The 26,449-nt window shown below is 35.8% G+C and overlaps 1 protein-coding gene and 1 long non-coding RNA gene across 10 annotated transcripts; one reads left to right on the top strand and one right to left on the bottom strand.

Annotated features, from left to right (window-relative positions):
* Positions 1-1,550: 1,550 nt before the first annotated feature.
* Positions 1,551-12,017, top strand: LOC134273228 (solute carrier family 22 member 2-like). The gene is made up of 9 exons (XM_062755426.1): positions 1,551-2,353; positions 6,221-6,449; positions 6,633-6,825; positions 7,830-8,063; positions 9,567-9,704; positions 10,973-11,176; positions 11,279-11,360; positions 11,480-11,697; positions 11,820-12,017. The coding sequence occupies exons 1-8, from the start codon at positions 2,078-2,080 to the stop codon at positions 11,657-11,659; spliced, it is 1,536 nt and encodes a 511-aa protein (XP_062611410.1). The 5' UTR covers positions 1,551-2,077; the 3' UTR covers positions 11,660-11,697; positions 11,820-12,017.
* A 6,399-nt stretch (positions 12,018-18,416) lies between these two features.
* On the bottom strand, positions 18,417-25,611 carry LOC134273920 (uncharacterized). Of its 9 annotated transcripts, none has more exons than XR_009993519.1 (8): positions 25,559-25,611; positions 25,432-25,485; positions 21,614-21,697; positions 21,434-21,525; positions 21,242-21,324; positions 20,833-20,937; positions 20,260-20,356; positions 18,417-20,138 (listed from the first exon to the last, which is right to left on the bottom strand). It is a non-coding gene; the product is annotated as an uncharacterized LOC134273920 (long non-coding RNA). The 9 variants fall into 9 exon arrangements; XR_009993520.1 differs by having other exon boundaries at positions 25,432-25,456; positions 25,559-25,573; XR_009993521.1 differs by having other exon boundaries at positions 25,378-25,456; positions 25,559-25,573.
* Positions 25,612-26,449: the final 838 nt, after the last annotated feature.

Genomic DNA, 26,449 nt, shown 5'->3' on the forward strand with positions numbered 1-26,449 from the left:
TCCACCACTTTTCTCTCTTCAGTGCTATTTTGAGGCTGTTATTCGCAAATGAAAGTAGACTTTTAATTAAATTTACAATAATTACTATGCGAGTGAAATCTGAATATAGTTTACGGACATCACCTTATACCTTGTGTATTCCTACAGGCTCAAGTAAGAACTCTTGCGCAGCCGTTTCAGAGTTTATTTGCAAAATTTGTTAATTTGTAAGTATAAATATGCCAAATACCGTAATTTATAACGTTATAATATATTGACTAGAAGAAAATAATTATTGACATACACAGTCACTAAAGATCTAAATAATATTTAAAAATGCATTTGCCAACTAAAAAACTATAGTTTCACATTTTCAGATATGTACAGGGCCAAAAAAGGCCGTACGTGAACCTGATTATATGCCTCTCAATGTGCTTCAAGCTCCATAAATTACTTCTAATTTCATATCATGTTAATAAACATTGGTATCTGTTTTTTCGGGATAAAAATTTCTACTTTTAATTAGACCTTTCTGAGAAGTTTAAAGAACCTTGAAGCACATTGAGAGGCATATAATGAAAATTGTTGCATGAAAAGATTTAATTTTCAAGCTTCATTTAAAGACTTTTTGAATTAAATTATAAATTAAAGAGTTGTCCTTCCTAGCTGAGGGTCGGAGTCCCTTAAAGTAGTATACGTGCTGAAGCTGGTAAAACCAAAGATTTGACGTTTATGTCTTTCAAAATTTTCAATATATAGAATTTCATGCTGCGAAAGCGTTTAAGACAGATGTATCAAAAGCGATAAAAGTTTCATTGTGTGTAAAAAAAAATATGATTGAAAAGAACGAATTTTTTGGCGATTATAATGTCATACATTTTAGATTTTAGCTCAGTATAGGGAGTTAATTATCAGTTAAAGTTTACACTTTGTGCATACCCTGCATTATGTTACCATATCTTATTAATCTGGGGAGTTGATGACCAAGTACGGACTCTCTTAACGGAACAATAAATAAATCTACACGGCAGTGAATAATGAATAAAATAGTTCCCTCTGAGCTTTGACAGAAAGCACAATTATTATTACGCCACTTACTGATGGCACAATCGGCAAACAATAAATTCAAACTTTATACGAAATTATTTCTTTGTTTGGCTGCACAGCGCAAACGTGGATAGCATAAATTGCACTAACGGTTATACATATCTCCAATAACAGTAATTTCACCAAATGAAATAGAAACATATCATTTCTGAAACGTTCTACAATAAAGAATAATTTCCTGTTCTATTCTTTGGTTTTCGTATCAATGACATTGATTTACGAAGAGCGCTTCTCAAACTTTTTTATGGACGCCATTCCACTTAGGAAATGACGTCAGCGCCTAATGTCATGGCGACCACCTGACCACTGCAACAGCTTATACCGTATGTTCAGTTATTTTATGCATATTTTCCACACATGCGAACATGTTGGTATCCACTGATTTCATTAATGAAAGGTTAAACGTGAATACGAGCGCGGTTCCCCATTATCATTAGGAGCACGCAGAGGTTTGACAGTTGCATGAACTTCGTGGTCCGCATCTCAGCCAGTCCATTCATTCACAACGTATGGTCTTTAATAAGAAGTACCATCGATTTCCCTTGGAGACATTTTGATACGCAAGGATTTTCAATGAATATTTGATTCCAAGGGATTTGTGAAGAATTTATTCAATATTAAGGAAGACCAAAAATTTATACGAATTCAAAAACTTCCTCATCTTTCCATTTTATTGGAATTTCAAGTAGGTTCTTTATTTCTTGACCAAGAATTATGATACTTAATAACGCCGTGAAAGTTCAAATACTACCTGCAACAACGTCGGTGGCGATACAGTTCGTGACCTGTATCAAAACATCCGCTAAGCTCTCCGTTTAATTATTGGGCATTGTATTTCTGATTGGAATTGGCAGGGATGAGGAGCGGTTATGTAGCAGTGAGGTAACGCCGATGTGATTCATCAATGGGGAAACGATACCTCGACAGAGACTCACATAACGAAACAGTATGGTGTTTGGGAAATTCAAATTATTCCTTTGGATGATCGAAGATGAAAAATGATGCGAGTGCGGCTGTATTTGAGGAAATTCTTTCTCAAATAAGACCGTTTGGTTATTTTCAAAAACGTCTTTTCTTTGTGACGTCTTTGGTCCAAACTTTTGTGACGACTGTGATTTTGTATATGGATTTTGTATATATGAATGTCAAGAACAGTAAATGTGTCTATTTACAACAAAATGACAACGGAACTAACTCCTCTGCGTTCATAGCGGCAACAATGAGATCATGCGACGGAGAATGGTACAACCAATGGACGGTGCCAATGGTAAATTCTCAAGTATTGATACATTAATTTACAACAACTTTCACAGATAAATGTCTTTTTAATCCATTTTTAAATTCATATATTTTTTTCTTCAAAGTAAACTTAATTTACTTACTTCAGATTTAATATTAAGAAATCCCATAAACATGATAAATTTACTTGTTTAAAGTGTTAAAATTCTGTCAAAACGATACAAAGATATGAATCCAGCTAAGATGACATTATAGCAAAAATAGTTTTCGAAAGTGCATTCACCTTAGATCCCTCGACAAGATTTGCAATTTAAAAAAAATGAAACTATTTACCCCTCGAACGGGGAACAGTAATAACATCAATTCGAAGTCCCTTGGCAAATTAAGAGATTTTCATACAAGGAGTAAACGAATTTACAGAAAAACCTAAACACCAACGCGTAAGGCTGAATGTTGACTAAAGATCTAATAAGTGGAGTTAATAAAATAGTTGGCGTCAAATCAGACAAAACACAGACCAGATGAATTGTCATTCAGCTTAAACAAAAAACAATTTTGATCTCGTTAGGGAAATAGAGGAGAGTAAAAATTGGATTTGTCTAGTTTTTATGGCCTTCGACAATGTAGGCTGTTGCATATGTTGAATCGTACTTTTTCTTGCCTTGTGGGTAGATATTGTAAAAAATTTCAATGATAGATTTAAAATAAACAACACAATAAGGACTTAATTAACTGTGAGTTCAGATTAAAGCTAGAATTTATGATGCATTGTTATATAGGGATTACTCACTGATAAGGTCACTCCTTGATCTCCTCATACTTATTGAGAGGATTGGCGGCATCAACTCAGGGGAGTCCAGATGTGCTACCGTTCACGCGAGAAATCGAGAGCCAATTATAAGTGAATGAGATTCATTGCGCGGGTGACAACGCGCGGGAACAAAAGCGAGGAAAACAAGCCAGTAAGCAGGCGACAGCGATGAGCGTTCTTATTCATTTATGGCTACATGTAGCATCAACCTTGCCTTGATGATCCCACTTATTTTTTATCCTCAATGTCTCGTGTTGTGCCCCTCGCATTTTTACTCAATCGAGTTCTTATTTAATGCACCTTCGCCCCTACATGCGAAACTTATCTGTTGTACAACAGCTTTGCTATTAAAACCAGATTGCGATATTTGGTCAACCATTTTAGAATAAAATAAACAACTTATACTAATTTCCATTTTGACATTCATATATTTAGGTTTTTTTGCATGAATATTTGAGTTCACAAAAGTAAGCCATTACTACAAAAACTATGTTAATTACTTGCATCTTTATTCTTCACACATTAGCATCAATCCCAGCTGGTGTAGCCCTTTTACATGTGTCAAAAATTTCCCCATAGTTCAAAGGTATGTGCGCCATAATTACTGACATACGTCTATTTTCAGAAAGGTTGTCAACTGCATTCCTCTTACCAGCTTGTGTTATTTGTTCATATTTTCCTTAATTTTGTGAAAGATGTATTTTATAAATATTGTATTAAATCTGTGCATTTTAGTTCTTTTCCTCTATTGTACATTAACAAAGTAATTTGACTTCGTGGGTTGCAAAGCATAATATACAAACATGTACTGACAGAAGATTACTGAGGAGAAGAATAAATGAGAAACCTACACTCATATATATTCGCTGAATAAACATCTCTTGTTGGTTTTGCAAACATCAAACACTAATTACTTTAATATGACCACTGTATATATACTTGCAGAGCTCTGCAAACAAACCAGAACGTCTCAAATCAGCATCATTAGGAACAGACAGAAAGTCTAAAATCTGTATGGCAGTTTTATAAGACATTTTCTTTGGATCCCTAACAAACCGTCAAAAACAAAGGAAATGATAAATGTATTTTCTAACAATAGTATTTTTGGCAGTTTTATTATGTTTTTTCTATGATAAAGGGGAGAGGTCTGGAATGGGATGTTTGAAAGTACAAGGAATTATTTGAAAGCATACTCGTCGCATCGCCCTCTTTCAATCATGTTAGGCAAAAACTGTGCAGCCAGCAATCAAACCAAATCAAATACAACGTACAAGGAGAAAAATAAAAACTGCATGTGACATGTCACAATGTATTTCAATTGATAGTAGACGAGACTTTCTTTTATGTACATTATATTCCATCATTCTGAAAAAAAAATCAAATAATTCAGGAAATATAATTATAGTAACTAGACAAAAAATGGTAAAATGTTAAATTATAAATGTAGAACGTAATTCTCAAATGGAGAAAAAGTAATCTCCAAAAAAGGACAGTGTCATCCCAAGAATCAAACCGGTCCAAAACATTAAATTCAAGCTAACTGCAAAAATCTTTTTTAAAAATACGTCAGATTTTGCTAACAGGTAATTATCTGTATTTATTTTAGCATCTTTGGTTATATGACTTAAAGTGTACAATTACTTTTTAAAAAACTGAGACTAGTAGATGCAAATCCGAGAAAGAAGAGGGTAAATTCTTTAGGGACGTCTTTTGCTTACGCTTCAATATCGACTCTACCAAGCCTGTCAAAAACACTGTGGCTAGTATGGTTCAAATCGACAGATTTTAATTCCTCTTGTTCGACAGTTTATGCTGCATTAAATGGTTCAGAAACAATGTGATATTTGCGTCATTTTTATTACTAAACCTTCGATTTCAATGTCTCTGGTCGGTAATATATGATTATGTCATCTGATATACTTGTATTTGAAAACTTTTTTAAAATGTGTCTTACAATGCTTGCCCTAGGTTGAATTATAAATTCGCATTTAAGCATTTTATGTTTAAGTATCAGAAAGGGAACTCTATCATTTTTCTTTTAAATATGCGATTTCTTGTGTGTGAAACACTTTATTGAAGTGTTAAATTTCAAACGAGCACCGCAAAGGGGAACATCCCCTCGTAAAGAACACTTCTATAAGTCAAGGCAGCATTCGATACGCTCGGTACACCTCGGCCGATTCGTACCTGTTTGATGAAGTCCACGGAATCAGCCGAGGTTTGCCAAATGCATTCGATATCGATCCTGATGCAAATGGCGTCACTTCCGTTTCGCACAGGACATGCCCCACAAACACACAAATACACGATTGCGTTGAATACCCTCTCCAACTCCGTTGCGAGGAAATAACAAGCTTTTAACTTATCAAAATTCGTCCAGTAGCAGAAATTTCAAGATGACATTTTTTCTTATCCCTGTCGCCACCGTGACGCAATGGTTAGAGCGTCTGCTCTAGAGTCGCGAAGTAAGGAGTCAATCCGTACGTTGCGGGTTCGAATCCCACTGTTGGACGAGGAGACCGGTCCTTCGGATGAAATCGTATAAACCGAGGGCCCGTGTCGCAGTAGGTGCTGGCACGAAAAAGATCCCTCACTGCTCAATGGCCCTGAGTGTCGAGTATAGGACAAATTTTGTAGCTCTCCAACGGCAAGTGGTCGCGTCTCCATATGAGAGAAAAATTCTCGAGAGGGGCGTTGAACAACATATAATCAATCAATCAATCATCCAGTTTTCAAGATTTTAGGTCGCCTCCGTTGTGCAGCGGTGAGAGCTTCTGCTCTAGAGTGGAGTAAGGAGTTTATCCTTAAGTCGCGGGTTCGAATCACGATTTGGGACGTGGAGATCGGTCCTTCGGGTGAGACCATATAAACCGAGGTTCCGTGTTGCAGTAGGTTCTGGTATTAAAAAGTTCACTGCTCACTGACACTGAGTGCTGAGTATAGATAAAACAAATTGTAGCTATCAACTGGCAAGTGGTGGCGACTCCAATGAGTGAAAAATTCTCGAAAAGAACGTTAAACAACAATCAATCAATCAAGATTTTAAACTATAGTGTAATGAACACTTTTATTATGTTTTAATAGTGGATGAACGAAGAGACCTCTCCTGCCACATTTAGTTATATTTGGTTGTGCCAGGGCTGTGGAATTATAATCGGTTCAGTAATAAGTGGATTTTTATCGGACTTGATAGGACGGAAACAAGTTCTGTTTGTCAATCTCACCTTGATGAGTCTTTCCCAGGGAGCGGTCTGTATAGTTGACGACTGGATTTTGTTCATGTGCATGCGGGGACTAGTTGGAGTATTCGCAGGTTAGTTAAAATCTAGAATGATTTTTTTTTAAATTAAATTAAATCGAAACATTTGAAGATTTGTTTAGTTGTCTTGATACACGGATTATCATGAACCCAGACAATGAAGACAACATACAATTATCATTGTTCCTGCTACTTATTTTATTATCTCATAATAGACACTTCATGCATATATTATAGGAGGTGTTATCATACCCAGCTGTGTCCAAATGATTGAGCACGTGGGTCAGAATTGGCGGGAATTGTGCGTATGCATTTGCGCATGGGCAGTAGGCATACCGCTTCTGATATTTGAGGGACTAATCACCCGTCACTGGCGTTGGCTGGGAATTGTAACGTCTTCCACATCCCTTCTGTCAATTGGTACATATTTGTGAGTACTACAACTCGTTCATGAGATGATAAGGTGAAGATATAGCTTTAAGAGCAGCCGATCGCGACAGCTAGCACGTGTACAACATAAACTGAGCTCTGTTGATCTTGATAAGAAAGAACAGTTGCGAGTTAAGAAGGAGCATTGGCGATGTATCGTGTTTGACCCAATGACTGAGATTAAGTATAGATACACATGATGTTTACGATCATGTAAACTATAAGTAGGCAAATTCAATTTGTCGGTGCTAGCATAGCATAAAGATGTCGTTTCTTTGATTCCTAGGTGCACATTAACCTACCGATAAGAATGCGGAAAAGTACAGGGAATAAATGTTTTGCTGTTTCATCGTCTCATTGCATGCAATGGTTAGCAATTTTGTGGGTAGGGATAGAAATTTTATTTAATTAGTACTAAAAAAGAATATTGATAAGGTAATGCAGTTACTTTTGTATGTTAAATGTTAGAGTCTGTCATGACACTACAAAGGTTTTGCAATTCAGTAAAGTAACCTTTAGGCACAGAGTGAGTGCTGCAATTTCAGTATCGTAATGAGGCCCGTAATTGTCGAGGAAAGGAAGACTATGCATTCCAAAGAGTTAATTTTCAGATCTTTTCAATTTTGAGACCACTCCGTAGCAATGGTTTTTATCTATATCTAATCTTGAACAAATATTTTTTTAATCATTTTTGGATAAGTGATTATGAATCCTTACCTTTGATTAAATGTATTTGCTTACATTAAAGAATGTAAGCAAAAAGCATACTGATATACAAACGCCTTTTAACATTGCTCTATTTTCCACAGTGACGTACATATGTACAACTAACTACTAGTATGACGCATTATAAATTTGATTCAATTTATTCCGTTTACATTAAAAAGGGACAAAAATTTCGAATATGTCTAGCAATAAATGACAATCATAATTACTAGACGTGTACTGAAAGATATGTCTGAGTGTTTTTTTATTTTAATGATAATTAATTTCTTGCATTTACAGTATATATCCAGAGAGTTTCAGATGGTATACATGCAGAGAAATCTTTTCCAAAGCCGAGGCATCCATTAGGGAAATGATTTCAGTGAATGCAACGTCACTTCCGGATTTCACTCAGCTCTATGATAGAGCCAAACTTGCCGTCCTTAATGCTATGGTTAAACGTCCCAGAACTTTCTTCGACCTACTTCACACAAGAGAGAGGATGAAAACAACCATTGTTCTGGTGTTTGTATGGTATGGCTTTAAAGATTTGGGGCAAAATAAAATGATGATTGCACCTGCATGTATTTACTTAGATTTAACGTTTTATTACGCCAATTAGATAAATAGATAGATAGCATGCTTTCTCTGACGTCTTTGATGTTGTTTTAGGTAATATAAACACCGAGAAAGAAAAAGACATTTTCAGCTTTTGATTTCACTATCTACATACTCAGTAGGGTAGAAATATATAGAACTTGTAAAAAGTGGAAGTCTAATATCTGAGGAAACTTTGATTTAAAGAAAATCGATCTGGTATACCAGCATTAGTTTTGACATTAGTTATTATATACCCAAAGACCTTAATAATTTAATTAAAACAATTTTCTACACTCCTTCTGCAATTCTGCACACTTGATGACAAATTACTACCAAGTGCAAATTTACGATGAACAATGTGCTTCAAATCAATAATGAAATTCATCCCCTCTTGGGTCAGAGGCTCTGGTTTTAAAGTTGAGCTCTCTTCACCATTTACAACTGTAATTAAAAGCATTGATTATTTGAAATTTTCTGATTTTGAGCATATTTGCATGGTTGTGCTTCTGATCTGTTCCCCTAAGACAGGGTCTTTGATGATAATTAATAGAGGTGTATTACTGAAGTGATATTGTTTAAGCTTTTGAGCCTCTTGTTCATATTTGAAAATACGGAGCAATATACAAGGAGTACTGGCAACATACTTTAACAATATTTGTTTCAGTTCTTTGCTTCGTTTTTAGAGGTTGTTTAGTTGTGATTTTTACGTTTCCATTTACAGGTTATTAATTTGTACCGTATCCGCTTCATTTTACATGTTGTTAGTTGTGATTTTTACGTTTCCTTTTGCAGTGGTTTTAGTTGTCTAGTTGTTCTGTATGTCTTTTGCAGTTTCTTCAATTCTGTCTGCACTTCATTTTGCAGGTTGTTAAACTGTGTTTTTACGCTTTCTTTAGCATTTTGTTCAGTTGTTCTACCTCTGCTTTTCCAGGTTGTTTAGTTGTTCTGTCTCTTTTTTCTTTTGCAGGTATTGTAGTTGTTCTACCTCCGCTTTTTTAGCAAGTTGTTTAATTGTTCTTTCGGCAATTTTCCTCTTACAGATTATTTAATTGTTCCTTTGCAGATTGCTTATATATTTTTTTACATCCTTTTCCCTTTGTTTGGTTGTATAGTCTCCTTTTTATTTTTGAAGGTTGTTTAGTTCTCCTTTGCCTTTTTTCTTTTGAAGGTTGTACAGTCGTTTTCCGTTTCCTTTTGCTGGTTGTATAATTGTTCTTTGTTTTTTCTACTGGTTGTTTATTTGTTGTATGTTTTCTTTCACAGGTTGTTTAATTTTTTTTTTTCATTTTCTTTATAATGTTGTTAAGTTTTCCTTTGTTTTGTAGCTTTGTTTTGTAGGTTGTTTAGTTGTTCTTCGTTTTCTTTTTTCAGGTTTTTTAGTTGTCCTTCGTTTTCTTCTTACGGGTTGTTTAGTTGTTTTCCCTTCTTTTTTTTCAGGATGTCTAGTTGTGCCGTCTATCGTTGTCTCTATGAGAGGATGGCCGGAAGGATGTCTGATAATGTATACCTGGACACGGTCCTCGTGTATCTGTTAGACCTTACCCTTGTTTATACAACCATTATTATCACAAGATGGTAAGTGCGCATTTTTACCATTTTATACCAATTTTTAGTTTCTATGTACATGATGATTTGGGTTCTTGTTGCTGAAAGGTGGTTTGAACGCGGTGACCTAGGTTTCACATTTCTAAACAAAAGCACCATTTATGTTTTTGGAAATTTGTGGACGTATTTTTTTCATTACAATACCTTTCAGAGTTCTATAATTTTTAGTATTGAAGGAAAATAGAAATCCCATTAGCATTTCCAGACTTACTTGTATATCATCTACATGCATATCGAAAGGTTTTTTTATCTTGTACGTCACTGACACATTTTCTTACAGGCCAATGAACCCTGTTATGATTTTTGTAATTGATCTGTGCTTGCATATAGAACAAAAATCCGTGAAGGGGAAGGAAAGTAAAAGCTGGGCAGCTTGAGGCATTGAGTCTTTTGGTTCAAACATTATCTATTTTTTAATTACTCTTCGCTGGCAGGAGTTAAATTGAATCCTCCGTGCTGGCATCTGTCAAAGGGTTTGACTTGTCGCCCAAACAAGTAACACGGGTCCCCAAACGAATGTAAAACTACGAAAAAACTCAAGCTTGCAGCACAATAAATTTACTTATTCAATAGGAGAAGAAACTTCGGAGATGAAAAATGTGATAAATCTAATTAACGTCGGGAGCTTTTTGTCAAAATTCGTAATATCATATAGTGACATTCATTAGAATAATTCGAATCGTTTGCTTTTTGTTGCAAATTATTATTGGACGAGTTTATTCTTCATATACATACAAATATTGACTTCTTTCTGCATTAGAAAAAATGCTGACTATCGAATTGCTAAACTTCAAAGAAATAGTCTAGCATTGTAGGGTAATTTCTGACATATTCTTTTCCAAAGACTTGTAGTATATAGCTTTCAGGTGGGATTGAAAAGATAATTTTCTCTCTCGAACACATGTTGTTTATTATGACATAACTTGATCCTTTAATGAACTGTGTATTTTGACTCGAGATTGAGCAATGTTTATATTATTTCATTTAGAATGTGGAAAATAAATAAACCGAGAGAAAAAAATCTCCAGATGCTAATCATCAAAACAAATTAAAATGTAAACCTTAAGTTTGCTGAAAAATATTATTTAAATTAATAATCTTATTATTATTATTTTTTTATTTGGTTTTATTTGTTGTCTAAACATAAAATCGCAGTCATCAATTTCAATCTGTTTCAAGTTTTTAATTAGCTATGACAATTTATTTGAGTCCAATCCTCTTACTTGACTTTTTTCCAGCATTGGGCGTCGATGGTGCTTGTTCCTTTATTCAGTGTCTAGCGGCTTCACACTGTGTTGCATCCTTGTCACACACATCATAAAAACCATGAACACAAACATTGATATGACTTTAGGGATAACCATATTTGGAAAGCTCGGTGTGACGTCAACAGTTGTTCTCATATCATTGGTCACTCTGGAAGTGTACCCAACCTCAATAAGGTGAGTAGAAAATGTGTTCGAGAAAATGTTTGTTTAAATACGATGTAAAACGGTTCATGATACCATCCGAAGAAGTAACCAAGATATTTTGCTTTGTTGCAGATGCATGGGTTTCGCCGTTGGTCTTTCCTCGGGTATTGTAGGTCTGTGTGTTGGGCGGTTTTTATATATCGAGTTCTTCCATGTAAGTAAGGTCCACTTGCAGGTGTTTGCTTTTCAGATTTGTCATTAATATTGTTTTCCCTTCAAAATATTCATGCATGCACGTTAAAGAAATAACAGTGTATTTTTATCATATTTTAGAAAGTCCACTTTTCTTATCCATATATTTGTTATGCTGTTGTGATGTCGTTAGTCGGATGTGTATGCTTGCTGTTCCCGGAAACGTCAGGTAAACCTTTGCCTGATTTGGTCAGAAGCAGACACAGAATGATCAGCATGAAGGAAGTAACTCGACTGTCCAGTGCCTGGGACGCTCACTGAAAAGGAGTCCGGAGATTTGCTGTTCAAACCCTGAAAAAGTATATATGCCTTTGGTAGCTAGACTCACAATTTTTTATTTCTCGACATTCAACAAAATGTGTATTTTTGTCTGAGCAATATATTGTCCTAATACTAAAATGCTTTTATTCTTCTATTTCAGGGCTTACCCGAAAGCCTTTGATTAATTTGGATTCGTGATTCTTGGAACATGCGTCGGTTGGCTTTGCTTCAAATAGTGTTGGAATTTGAAGAGAGAGTCAGGACAGATTTTATTTGATGTCGGTAAAAATTGGTGATGAAATACGTCGATGACGTTTATGAATTCTTTTTTATCATACTGCAGTATCGTGTTATATACATGTACACGTATTGACAATAAAATTATCAATCGCATTCTGTTTTCTTTATGGATTATCCGAGGAACTTATTTGTACATGTGGCATTACGCAAACAATGTAATCTCTCATTTTTAGCTCACCTGAGCCGAAGGCTCAAGTGAGCTTTTCTGATCAAAATTTGTCCGTTGTCTGTCGTTGTCGTAGTCGTTGTCGTTGTCGTCGTCGTCGTCATTGTCGTAAACTTTTTACATTTTCATCTTCTTCTCAAGAACCACTGAGCCAATTTCAACCAAACTTGCTACAAAGTATCCTTGGGTAAAGGGGATTCAAGTTTGGTCAAATGAAGGGCCACGCCCTTTTCCAAGGGGAGATAATTATGAATTAGAGAAAAATTAATGGCATTATTAAAAAATCTTCTTCTCAAGAACCACTGGGCCAGGAAAGATGAAACTCATGTGGAATCATCCTCAGGTAGTGTAGATTCAAGTTTGTTCAAATCATGACCCCCGGGGCTAGGGTGGGGCCAAAATGGCCGACCCAAGTTTTACATAGGAATATATAGGAAAATCTTTAAAAATCTTCTTCTCAAGTACCACTGGAACAGGAAAGATGAAACTCATGTGGAATCATCCACATGTAGTGTAGATTCAAGTTTGTTCAAATCATGGCCCCCGGGGCTAGGGTGGGGCCAAAATGGCCGACCCAAGTTTTACATAGGGATATATAGGGATACCTTTTAAAATCTTCTTTTCAAGTACTTCTAAAAAATCCATGATTAGTGATATTTATGTGGAATCATCCTCAGGTAGTGATATATAGATTCTAGTTTGTTGAAATCATGAATCCCAGGTAGTGTAGATTCTAGTTTGTTCAAATCATGAGGGGTTAAAATTCAAGCCCCATTCCCCCCTCCACCTCAGTAAACTTTCAGTTCTGATCTGATATGTGCTATTTCCTAGCCAATTGCTCAGGTGAGCGCTGTGGCCCCTCGGCCTCTTGTTTAACATTTGTTTATTGATCGTGCTTAAACAAATGATTTAGTCACTCTGAAGATCCATGGGTCTCTCATTTTCCTTCAAGAAAACATGGATTCAATGCTCTTTTCCTTAACTTTCTCCATAAATGAATACATGTACAGTACTTCTATGTGAAACTTGTGACCCAACCCTTTTTCTGGGATGGGGGGAAGGGCTGTCAATGATTTAAACAAACTTCAATCTATAATAGTAAAGGATGCTTTACGATTCTTCAGACATTTTTACTCTTCTTGAATAGACATTTTGATTTTTTTTCCCCTTCGTATTCCTAAATAAAACCTATATTACCTACTGTGGCTCCACCCTATTCCAGGACGTCATGATTTGAAGAAACTTTAACCACTGTAGCACATACAGCTCTTTTTCACTCCAACCATATCCTTGAGAATAATTTGCTTGGCACAGACAAAAGTGTTATACCTATATAGTTATCACATATTGATCAATCACCTTTTGACTATCAGGCCTTATATTTACTCCAACCGATGGTATGGTTTCTTATTTTCAAATTGTTGTGAAGAGATTTTCCAAATATCTTGCTGTTGTCTCTGTGTCTGCTTTTAACATCTCAGTTGTTATCCCATCAACTCCTCCAGATTTTCGATTCTTTAGTTTCTTTAAAGCCTTGATGTTTTGTTCTTTCTGTATACGGCTTGTATCCATCTCTACTATTTGTTCTCCGCTTTCACCGTTTAATGGATCTTCAGATTGTGGACGGTTTAATATTTCTTAAAAGTGCTCTTTCCACCTTTTCTTTCTTTCGTTTTGACTGCTCGGGATCTTGCTGTTGACATGCCTTTCTTCTGATTACCTAGTACTCTAGTTATCTAATACACTGTTTGCATGTGTCCATTACATACTGCTCTTTCTGCTTCCGTTATGTTGCCTTCTGTCCAATTTCTCCTGTCATTCCTCATGATGCATTTTACCTCTATGTCTTGTTATGACTATTTATTTCTTAAGCTTCTTTTAACCTTTCCAATCTTTACTCTATCACCTTCCAAGAGTCTCTGCTTTTCAAAGGCTTTTGTCGCTTTTTTTTTACTCCAAGATTGCTATCTGATGATTCTTTGTGACCTTTTATCATATTTTTCCAGATATTTTTCTAGCACTTGGAATCAGTTCCAACGTGCACGATTTCCTTTTCTCTAGCCGTTGTAGTTTTTAGACATCCGACTTCTTTTTACATGTATCTGCATTTTGCCATGATTGTTTCTTTCTTCGATTTAATTCTGATCTTACTCCGTACCTGTTCATGATCACTGATTGCATCAGCTCCTCTCATTGCCCTTGTATCTGAGATGGATGTTCTGTGTTGTTTTGACATAAGCACATGATCAATTTGGCTTTCGATCTTTCTATCAGGTGAGATCCAGGATATCTTATGACTTGGTTTATGGGGGAAATACTGTTCCTGCAATGACAACGTTATTAAGCTCGCGCGTTTCCAATAGTCGTTCTCCGTTTTCATTTCGATCTCCTATTCCTTGTTCCCCCATTGCAGTTCCATGGCCTTTGCTGTTGTTGCCAACCTTTACATCGAAATTTCTAATAATGAGCAATACTACTCTAGTATATCATGTTTGGGAATGTCTTTAATGACTTCCTATAATTGTTCCATGAATGCTTCCTTTGTTCTTCAATGTTTCATTTGTTGTAAGTATACTACTATCAGGCTTATTTTTAAAGTCAGTGTCTAGAATCTTGCCAATATCAATGGCTCACTTGTAGGTTTCCATTCCGTCAATGACTTCTTTCTTTGTCAACATTATTCCTACTTCTTGTTGCAATCCATCCTCTCGTCATGAGTAAAGCATTATTTTACCACTCTGCAATGTAGTTTTTTTTCATTCTTAGGGCTTCACTTAGCCCTAGTATATCCAGACTATATATATACAACTCCTCTTCTATCTGGGTATTTTCCCTTTAATATACAAGGCTCTTACATTTCAGTTCCTTATATATATGTTGTCTTTAGTTGTGCAAAGTGACTTCGGCCTGTGGACTTCCAACTGGCTTTCCACCTGTGTCATGTTGTCCTCTGAATTAACATTATCACAGTTAGAGGGCTAACCTTCCGTTGAGTGTTCAGTGTATTTTGGGTTTCCGTAATCATGAAGATTTTTATTCTCCCTTGTGCTATGCCATGCAGAAACCCTCTGGACTTGGAGTGCCAGTGGTTTTCTGTTGGAGTTTTCCTTCTCTTAGCCAAAATTAATGTTCCAGTAATGGAAAGGCGCCGTAATCTCGCCTTTCACTACTATCACTCAGCTACCAAGATATTACCAGGGTCATCAAACATGGATGTGTGACATGCGTTTCGTTGGCAGAACTTGTTTGAGACAGTTGGCATTGTTCCAGGATTTGTAAGGTGAAATCAAGTGGCGTTGGAAATACTCCTCAAGACCGAACCAGCATTTGAACCCAGATTTTCTTGATAGATCTACGGAAAACAACATTTTTAAAGATTTTATTATTTGTTTATGACTCTACCTTTCCCCTGGGGGTAATGGTTTGAACAAATTTGAATCTAAACAGTCATAAAATTTCCCATACCTTATCTCTTCTGTCACAGTGGTTCTCGAAAAGATTTTTTGGTGGTGACATGTTTATTTGCAATTTTATTTTGATCCAGAGGGTGGGGGATTCAAGAAACGACGTTTTAATACAAAACACTGAATCCCTGAAGTCCTCTCACTAAAATGTAGATAAACAAGCAAATTCAAAGAATTGTGGTCCCCCGCTTTCAGTGTCTTTGTGGATGAGATGTCATTTTTTATGACACATTGTGTCTAATATGAACACCCTATCATATGTCATTTATTTAGAAATTATCACTGAAGTTGATTTTTTTTTAAAAATAAGGTCAATTGTGAAGGTCAAGGTCAAGGGGTGAGAATTCATAGCATGCTCGGAAATATCTTGTCACAGGTAATGCAAATATATGTCAAATATGAAAGTCCTATCTCTTCTCAATATAAGGAACAAGATGTGTCAAATTGTGAAACACAGATGACCTCGTATGGCAACATAACAAAGATTTAACATTTCTTAATTCAAATGAAATATATTTGATATTACCCAAAGTAGGGTTTTCAGACAAGAAATACGATTGTGAAATACAAAATCCCAGCCCCCTGTTCAAAAGAAAGTTATGGCCAAGGATACATTTTTGAAAGGTAGGTCAATCTCCAAGGTGAAAGGATCTGAGTTGTTGATTTCTTTAAAAAGGTCACAAGTAATACATATGTGAAGGATGAAAACCCTAGCCTTAACCGTTCAATAGTTATGGCCAAGGTAAAAGTTTTGGAAAAATAAGCCAATCTCCAAGGTCAAGGTCAAAGGGTCAAAGTTCTTGGTATCCAATGAAAGGTCTTCTCATAAGAATTACATATGTGAAGTACGAAAGCCTTAGCCCTTACCGTTCAAATGTTATGGTCAAGGTTAAACTTTTTTTTCAAAAGTACGGAAATCTCCAAGGTCAAAGTCAAAATGTCAGAATGGTTGGTATCCAATGAAAGGCCTTGCCACAAAAAATAAATATGTGCAAAAATATGAAGTCCTACATGTAGTATCTACCGTTCAAAAGTTGTGGCCATGGTCAAAGTTTTTGAAAATTAGGTCAATCTCCATGGTCAAGGTCAAAGGGTCAAAGTTCTTGGTATCCAATGAAAGGTCTTTTCACAAGGATTACATAAGTGACGTACGATAGCCCTAGCCCTTTCCGTTCAAAAGTTATGGTCAAGGTAAAAGTTTTTTCATAGGTCTCTAAGGTCAAGGTTAAAAGGTCAAAATTGTTGGTATCCAATGAAAGGCCTTGACACAAAAAATGCATATGTGAAATATGAAATTCCTAGTTTCTACTATTCAAAAGATATGGCCAAAGTAAAAGTTTGGATTTTTTGTGTAAAAGTGGGTCAAACTCCAAGGTCTAGGTCAAAAGGTCAAATATGGTGGTACCCAAAGAAAGGTCTTCTCACAAGGGACACACAAGTGAAATATGAAAGTCATAGCTCCACTAAATCAAAAATAATGGGCAAGGTTAAAGTTTTTGTGACGGACAGACAGACGAATGAGATTTAATGTCCCCTCGCTTTCGATAAAGCGGGGGACAATAAAGAAGGCAATAAATTGTTATTTTATTCATTATGGTTTTATTTTGATCGGGATTGGTCCAAAATGAATTTTTTTTTTCAATTTGCCATTTCATTTCAATTTCTTGCCAAAAAGAGACTAGTCAAAATTCACATATACTTTGATCATTAGTAAACTTTAAGTGAATCATCGTGCATACGTACAGATATTTCTCCATCAGATAATAAAGGCTTGTCATAATTTTTAATTCTTATACCACCAACCTTTCACTTGCTATTTGACTTCGAATTAAAGTCATGACACTCCTTAGGTTCATAAACAGTACCTGTGTCAGGTTCCAATGAGCAATCTTTGTATCAAGTACAAGCTCCTAGTATTTCTACATTGTTAAGTTAAAGTCTTAAAAAAATAATTTTACACTATTCTGCCTGTAACTTTGAACTTTCTGCATTGACACTGGATTAAAATAAGAACTTTCCTTATTTCAAAAACAATACCTGTACCAATTCTTTTCCAAATAAAGTTTTAGCCGAGACATTTTTTTTCTTTTTTCTACCAGTGACCTTGAAATCGCCAAAATGACCTTGGATAAAGGTCAAGGCATATTCTTTGATCATAAGCAATATCTGTACCGAGTATGAGCTTCCACTGACTCTCCATTACAAAGTCAAGTTATGTCATACCTTTTTTCTACTAGTAACCTTGAACTAAATGGAATGACTGGATAGGATCATGACACATTTTTGGGTCATAAACAATCCCTGTACCAGGTTTGAGCTTCCAGTGATTCTTTCTACAAAGTTATGAGCCAGACAAAAATTTCATACTTTAATAATATAGGCCAGTGACCTTGAACTTGCAGGAATGACCTTGTGTCAGATCAGGACTCACTGTCGGGTCATTACAAGCAAGCTCTATAACAAGTATAAGCTTCCAATGTTTCCATATATCAAAGTTAGAGCCTAGACAAAATTACATTCACAGACAATGTGATTCCTATATATCCCTAAAACTTTCTTTGTTTGGGGTAAAAAGAGAAGTTTCATTACAAGGAATATACAATTGAAATATGAAAGCCCTAGCACTAATCATTCACATCATTTTGTTTTACCAAAGTAGGTCAAAGTTAAAGGTTAAAAAAAGTTCAAAAGGAATGGCCATGGGTAGTAAAAATTAGTAAATTTGGAGACACATAAACAGACAGACAGTTTATCAAAATATGCCCCCAAATCTTCAATTATAGAGGTGGAATAAAAACTCAACAAGTTTAATTCCATGACAAACAGACTGTATAATAGTGTATTTTAATATATATGATAAATTCAAACTGACATAAATTAATCATGTATCACAAGGGACAAACACAGTTTTTACAATTACATGTACATCAGTTATGCTTTTCAAGAAAAATTGAAAAAATATGAAACATCTAGAAAATCTTCATATACTACTTGTGTATGAAGTAGAACATGCTTATAGAACTTGACAAGGAAAAATATTTCATAAAAAACTTTAAATTACTTAGAACCTCAGTAACAACTAAAAGAAGGAAAAAGTGTTGCATACAAAGATAAAACTAAATTAGATAAGCAAGAAGCCCATGGGCCACATCACTCACCTGAGTAACTTTGGCCATTATGTTATTAAACAGATTTCCCCCTAATACCTATCTTGACCTTTCCCAATCCCCAGGGGTCATGATCCAAGCAATTTAGAATCTACACTAGTAACACTACCCCAGGATGCTTCCACAGAAGTTTAGCTTTTCTGGCCCAGTGGTTCTTGAGAAGATTTTTTTATGACCCCACCCTATTTTTGTATATTCTTGACAATTTCCCCTCGGAAGGGGACTTTATTTTTATAATTTAAACTCCCACTACCCAAGGATGTTTTGTACTAAGTTTGGTCAAAATTGGCCCAATGGTTCTCAAGAATAAGCTGAAAATGTGAAAAGTTTACAGATGAATGGACAGTCAGACGGATGGACGACGGACAACAGGTGATCAGAAAATCTCATATGAGCTAAAAACTGCAAGGCCTGCTATGTAAATCAAAGGAGAGAAAATATAAAAGAATTTAGATTTTGCATATTGTTATATTTATTTATAATCTAAAACACTAAAAAATAATAATGTTACAATGAGATCACTTTATCTTTTCTAGCAATTTTCAAACTAAAATTAGATATCATTGAGATGGTGGCCATCTCAAAGGGTCCCACTTTCAGCAATGAACATAAAAATGTAAAGTAGCTGAAAGGGGTTTTAACCTTGACTCTTGGCCTAGAAACTTTGTTCAAGGTCACTACACATCCATTGACCAGTGGCACTCTGTGAGAGAAGTATTAGCCACATTGGACCAAGGGGAGAAAGCATATGCTCTGGACAAGGATTCACAATAAAAAAAATTACCTCCCTTTCTCTTAAGCTTAGATATTCAGACAAGCACTGATTTACCTCTCTTGATATTTTTGCTTAAAAATCCAATCTTTAACTTTTTTAAATTAAAAAATATAATATACAGATACAAAAAAAAAAACATTCAGAAAAAAATAACGTAGTATATGAAAAGTTGTACAATAATGTAGTAACACAACTTTGAGTGATCTGCTGTGGATGTCATATGAGTTATCCTTAATGAGTTATGTACTCAGCATGGTACACTGAATCCTGAGAATTAAGCTGTTTACTGTGTCCATCACTTTGTAGATATTAGTACATACTCAACTCTGTCCATTGGATTCTGTGAGTTAAGCTACTTAGTGTGTCCATCACTTTGTAGATAACAATGTACTCAGCATGGTCCATTGAATTCTGTCAGTTAAGCTATTTAGTGTGCCCATCACTTTGTAGATATATAATAATGTACTCAGCACTATCCATTGAATTCTTTGAGTTGAGTTATTTAGTGTGTCCATCACTTGCAGTCCAAACCTTAAATTACTCTCTGCACTATTGTTGAAGCATATTTGTCTGCTATCAAAGAAACATGAAATTGATGGCAGTCTGCCTGTAAAAAAAGAAATCACAAGGACTCAACATAAATATTAATAAAATCTTAATAAATGAAAAATAGCTAACATATTTTTACAGAATAGAAGGATTTTGCAGAGCTTGTACATGTGTCTTACCTTTATTTTCAGGTCCCATAGTTGATCTCTTTGGAGTCTTGAGGAATCATGTTGATCTGCTTTTGGAAACAGGATCAATGCCAGCATAACTGCCTGCCTATTAACAAAAAGACACTAAGAATCCAAGCAATGAGAGAGTCAAAAATCTCCTCTAATTCAAATAATGCAAGGTCTAGAGCTTTAGATGCATCTGATCTGACTAACCATCAATGTTTAGGTTAGACAGTAGTAAGTCCTTACTTTCCACATTCTTGTTAACTGATTGAGATCAGTCTCATCTTCTACTTGATAATGAAAAAAACATGAACAAAAATACCTTGTGCCAAAATGTTCACCTGAGTCACCTTGACTTTGTCATCAAAAGAAAAATTCTTCATTCATATTTTTTTTACTAATCCTAGTCCAAAGGGATCATGATGTAACGTAATTTGAAACAACACATCCTCGGGATGCCCTATTGTTATTGCAATAAGTCTTGCTGTTGTGCAGCAGAAGTAAATCCCCCTGGACCTTTGATTTGATAAGTGTATAAAGAAAATTTGTAAATTGCAAAAAATAAATCTTTTTACCCACTCCTTAATCAGATATTGGCTGCTGTACAAAGCTTGGCAATAGACTCTTCTTTTTCTTCACTTGGTCAGCACTGGTCCTCTTCCCTTGTCAAATTCCTTGAAAATACTTGATGGAGAGAAGATAAGCAATAATACAAAGCAATGTAATAATCACAGAAATTCAAATGAACATAATTATTACAACATTATTAGCTTGAAAATCAAAAAGCAAATAAAGACAATAAGGTTATGATAGCTAGGAATAAGGTGGAATATTGGGGCAAGGAGAGGAAAGCATAGTTACTTTAGAGTAGGGAGGACAAAGATATGTCAGAAATAATTAACTAAAAAATACTTGTAAGACTCCTGCCTGTTAAAGTGGGTCATGATGAAGTTCCATAGGTGAAAAAGAAGTAAACTCTGATTCTTACGAGTATTCTCCTCATGGCTGCAGCGGAATGGAAAAGGGACTCTTCCTCACTTAGAATTTCTGGTCAGTCTTAACTTTCTTCTGCTTAAAAAGATAAAACAGAGACATAAAAGGGGAAACACTTGCACTTCATACCAAGTGAGAAGCTTCAGTAAAAAGCAGCTTGTTGCTTACCACTTTTGAAACATAATACCTGCAAAACACAGACAGGAATAGACTCTTCTTATATTAATGACCTTGGTCCTCCATTGTTGTTCCTCTTCTGAATCAAAGGGGAACTGAAATCTGTCAATTGAAGGTCCAGATGTTAAAGCTTGGTACAGCCAACATCAATAGGCAAGCAAAGATACAAGAAGTAAAATCTGAATCTTACCCTGCTTTCTGCTGCTGTATGCAGTTCAATGAGAGAGGGAGTCCTCCTCACTTCAGGATCCTGTTCAGCCTTAAAAGTATTCCTCTTAAAAAGATAAAAATTAACAGACACCAAAAGAGGATCACTTGCACTTCATACCAAGTGAGAAGATTTCTAAAATAAACTAGTGGCCAATGGGCAATATGCTCACCTAAGCATATTGGCTAATAAATGACAAATTAGTCCAGTATTGAAAAGAATAAAATTTAGGAAAAGGAGAAGGGGGCTTGAATAACTACCTGGAGACATTTTCATATCAATAACAATGGCTTAGCTGTTCTTGAACATAAAATTTTTTCCTATATATTCCTTTGTTAAAATTTTATCCCCATTGATGCCCCTCCCTGCCCCCTGGAATCAAGATCTGGACAAATTTGAATCTACACTACCTAAGGATGCTTCCATTTCAATATGACTATATATGGCTTTGGTATTATTGAGAAGACGTTTCCTATATATACTGTAAATCACTTAATTTTCGCGACACCTTATTTTCGCGAGATAGTCAATGACTCTTCATTAGCGAGACAAAATTTTCAAAATTGTGGTCATTGCTCTATATAATCTTAAGGAATTATATTATACACGAGAATCAAATTTTTGCGACCATACCATCTCGCGTAATAATGTGAAAAAAAGTTCTCGTGAATAAAAAGTGATTTACAGTATTCCGTCCATTTTGATCCACCATTGGGGCCCTGCCCTACACCTGGGAGTCATGATTTGAACAAACTTAAATCTACACTACATGAAGATGCTACCGTATACATATCACCAGTCATGACATATTTGTTTCTGAGAAGATTTCTAAAAATATTTCCAATATAATCCAATGTAAAACTTTGATTGTCCAATGTGGCCCAAACCTTTTCCCGGTAGACATGATTTGAACAAAATGAAATCTTCACTACCAAAAAGGATGATTTGCTATCAATATAACTAATTGTGGCTTGAGAAAAAAAAAGTATATCCCTACATACTGTAGATTCCTAAATATGTGCATGGAATTAATTTTCGCGTAATTTCGTGAGAAGCACCACACACAAAATTAAATTACTCGCCTTTATGGCGCTGAAACCTATGTAAAATCTCTTAACCAACCATGCATTTGCGAATTATTATTCTTGTGATTTGACAGTGAAAAGCCTATTCGCGATAATTACTCGCGAAAAATAAGGAATCTACAGTATTATATATATTTTTGATCCCCTATTCTGACACCAACATGGGGTCTTGATTTGACTAATTTTGAATCTACACTACCTGAGGATGATGCCACATAAGTGTCTCTTTCCTGTCTCAGTGGTTCTTGAAAAGAAGATTTTTAAAAGATGTCCTTAATTTTTCTCTTATTTTCTCTTATTTGTAGTAATCTTCCATTTGAAGAGGGAGTGGGCCTTCATTTGAATAAACTTAAATCCCATAATGGCATTTATCCAAGGATACTCTTTGCCAAGTTTCGTTGAATTTGACCAAAGATGAAAATGTGAAATTTTACAAACAAGAGGCCCATGGGCCACATCGCTCACCTGAGAAGCTTTGACCATTCTGTTCTTTACCAGATTTCCCCCTTGTAACACATATTGTGACCCCACCCTACCCCACTGATCAAAATTTAGACAATTTGAAATCTACACTACCCCAGGATGCTTCCACATAAGTTTCAGCTTTTCTGGCTCTTAAGAAGATTTTCAAAGATTTTTCCTATAAATTTCTATGTAAAACTTTGATTCCCCATTGTGGCCCAGCCCTATCCCCCGTGGTCATGATTTGAACAATTTAGAATCTACACTACCCCAGGATGCTTCCACACAAGTTTCAGCTTTTCTGGCCCAGTGGTTCTTGAGCAAAGGATTTTCAAAGATTTTTTCTATATATTTCTATGTAAAAATTTGATTCCCCATTGTGGCCCAGCCCAACCGCCGGGGGTCATGATTTGAACAATTTAGAATCTACACTACCCCAGGATGCTTCCACAGAAGTTTCAGCTTTTCTGGCCCAGTGGTTCTCGAGAAGATTTTTTAATGACCCCACCCTAGTTTTGTCTTTTCTTGATTATCTCTACCCTTGTGAGGGGACTTGGCCCTTCATTTTAACAATTTAAATTCCCATTCACTCAAGAATGCTTGGTACCATGTTTGGTCAAAATTGGCCCGCTGGTTCTTGAGAAGAAGTCGAAAATGTGAAAAGTTTACAGATGGACGGACGGACAGACGACGGACAAAATGTGATCAGAAAAGCTCACTTTAGCCTTTGGCTCAGGTGAGCTAAAAAGATGACAAAGACATAAAATGAACAAAGGTTCACTTCTTTTAAAAACCAGCACTTATATCAATTGATTCTACTACTAAATTGGGTTTGTGATCAGGAGAGATCCTATATGAGATGTTTACCAATGCTTTTGAGACTCATCTTCCCGTGCGTCCTTGCGAACTTAGCCTGGGACAAAATGATACCCAGTATCCGTCTGCTTCCACGTGGAGGCATCGCATAGGACTTGTTGTGGAGAGGCTATGTACTGGCAGGGGAAGTCATTAGAATTTCTTCCCTTTTCGCATTGCTGCTAGCCAGCGGTGATGGCTGAAAGCGAGAGGTGACAAGCACACAGACACTAACACCAACACACTAGACGCGTCACACAACATTTAGCAGACGTTAGTAGTTTTAGTAGCTTGTTACTTGTTCAGGGTTCTCCATTGTTTGAAAATTTACTGTGTTGCAGAGTTTACGCAAAGCACTAAAATTTCACGGTTTTTTAGAGATCAAATTTGCAACTGATTCACTATTCATTATAATTACTTAAGAATACATGCACACAATTTAAAAAAAAAAAATCACCAATTCGTTACAAAAATAGTATGGTCGAACATATTAGCACATGTTGTGAAATGCAGAATAAATTCTTGTCTATAAAGTTGAACTACTTACAATTTTTTAAAGCAAATTTGTCATAATTTTTTTGTCAATTTTATTGATCGAATTAAGGAATTACAAAAAAAGAGACTTCAGAATAGTAAAATACTTTTAAAAGTTCCTTGAAAATTGAAAACTATTTATTTACATCAAGTAAATGATTTTGGTACAGTGTTATGTTTGATTTACATTGCAAACATAATTCTAGAGCCATGGCTCTAAAGAAAAGACATTTAAATATATTTTTAAAAATAATACAATGTACTTTAATTGCAACTACTAGTACCAATTAAGCGTTACATGGAAGTTTGAAATCCAATTTTTTGTCTTTGTTCCTTCATGATTATGCAAGGTGAAAGCATAATTAAGTGATCTAGATATCGTATAGAATTGAAAGACGGTAGAATTGTTTGATCAATTATGTTTCAGATAGAGAGAATTTGTATGTTTCAATTTTTTTTTATTATCACAGATCTTACTGTGTCAGCAAAATTTTTAATGTGTCGCACAGATAAAATTTGAATCTTTACTGTGTCGGAGAACATTTTTCTGTGTCAGGACCAACACAGTAAAACGGCTCATGGAGAACCCTGCTTGTTAGGGTGTTAATCATGCAAACCTATCCACCACAAGCACTAATCATGCACTAACTAACAAATACCTTAATTACAATAATAACCTACACTCCTCTAAGCTGTCTAACTATCAACTAAAGCCTACTTACTAACTCAAACTACAACACAACTGCACCTACCGGAAATACGATACAAACTAAACCTAAGACTAAGAAACACCTTTGTAACGCTACTTACAACTACTATACACCCCATACTTTCTGAATGCAGCAGAAAAAACTCCAGACTGACCTTCAGAGGTGGCTATCTCTGCTTCCTGTCAATTCAAACTCAAGAGGTCAAAGCCTGAAAAAGCCAACATCAATTGGAAAGCTATAATATTGGGAAAAGGTGCTCAGAGGTCAAGTATGAATCTTACCGCACTTTCTGCTCATGAACGCTGTTAAATGGGAGAGGGACTGCTCTTCACTTAGGATCCTGGTCAGCCTCAAATTTCTTCGGCTTAAAAAGAGACAACAAACACATCAAAGGAGAATCACTCACATTCCCTAACAAATGACAAACTTCATTTGAATAATCAATTTGTTACTTACAACCTTGAGCCATATTGGTTGCTGCATAGAGATGGGAAATGGACTCGTCATCTCGTCTTCCTCTGTTGGTCGACCTTGCTCCTCCATCGTTGTTCCTCTTCCGAGTCCCTGAAAGTATAAAACAGGCACAATGTTAGTAAAACTTCAAAAGAATGCAACAAATCACGAAAAGTTACTTACCACTTTGGGCCATGTTGGCTGCTGTATAGAGATGGGAAATGGACTCGTCATCTCGTCTTCCTCTGTTGGTCGACCCTGCTCCTCCATCGTTGTTTCTCTTCCCAGTCCCTGAAAGTATAAAACTGGCACAATGTTAGTAAAACTTCAAAAGAATGCAACAAATCACGAAAAGTTACTTACCACTTTGGGCCATGTTGGCTGCTGTATAGAGATGGGAAATGGACTCGTCATCTCGTCTTCCTCTGTTGGTCGACCCTGCTCCTCCATCGTTGTTCCTCGTCCGAGTCCCTGAAAGTACAAAACTGGCACAATGTTAGTAAAACTTCAAAAGAATGCAACAAATCACGAAAAGTTACTTACCACTTTGGGCCATGTTGGCTGCAACAAATGTTACTTACCACTTTGGGCCAGATGGGAAATGGACTCGTCATCTCGTCTTCCTCTGTTGGTCGACCCTGCTCCTCCATCGTTGTTCCTCTTCCGTGTCCCTGAAAGTATAAAACTGGCACAATGTTAGTAAAACTTCAAAAGAATGC

Source organism: Saccostrea cucullata, unplaced genomic scaffold (assembly GCF_032062105.1).
Source record: "Saccostrea cucullata isolate Sc308-1 unplaced genomic scaffold, CSIRO_AGI_Scuc_v1 ctg31, whole genome shotgun sequence".
NCBI classification, from domain to species: domain Eukaryota; kingdom Metazoa; phylum Mollusca; class Bivalvia; order Ostreida; family Ostreidae; genus Saccostrea; species Saccostrea cuccullata.

Coding starts and splice junctions, on each gene's coding strand:
- LOC134273228 (XM_062755426.1), top strand. CDS start 2,078: ATGAAAAATGATGCGAGTGCGGCTGTATTTGAGGAAATTCTTTCTCAA. Junction 8,064..9,566: donor ATTGTTCTGGTGTTTGTATG/GTATGGCTTTAA, acceptor CTTTTTTTTCAG/GATGTCTAGTTGTGCCGTCT. Junction 11,177..11,278: donor GTGTACCCAACCTCAATAAG/GTGAGTAGAAAA, acceptor GCTTTGTTGCAG/ATGCATGGGTTTCGCCGTTG.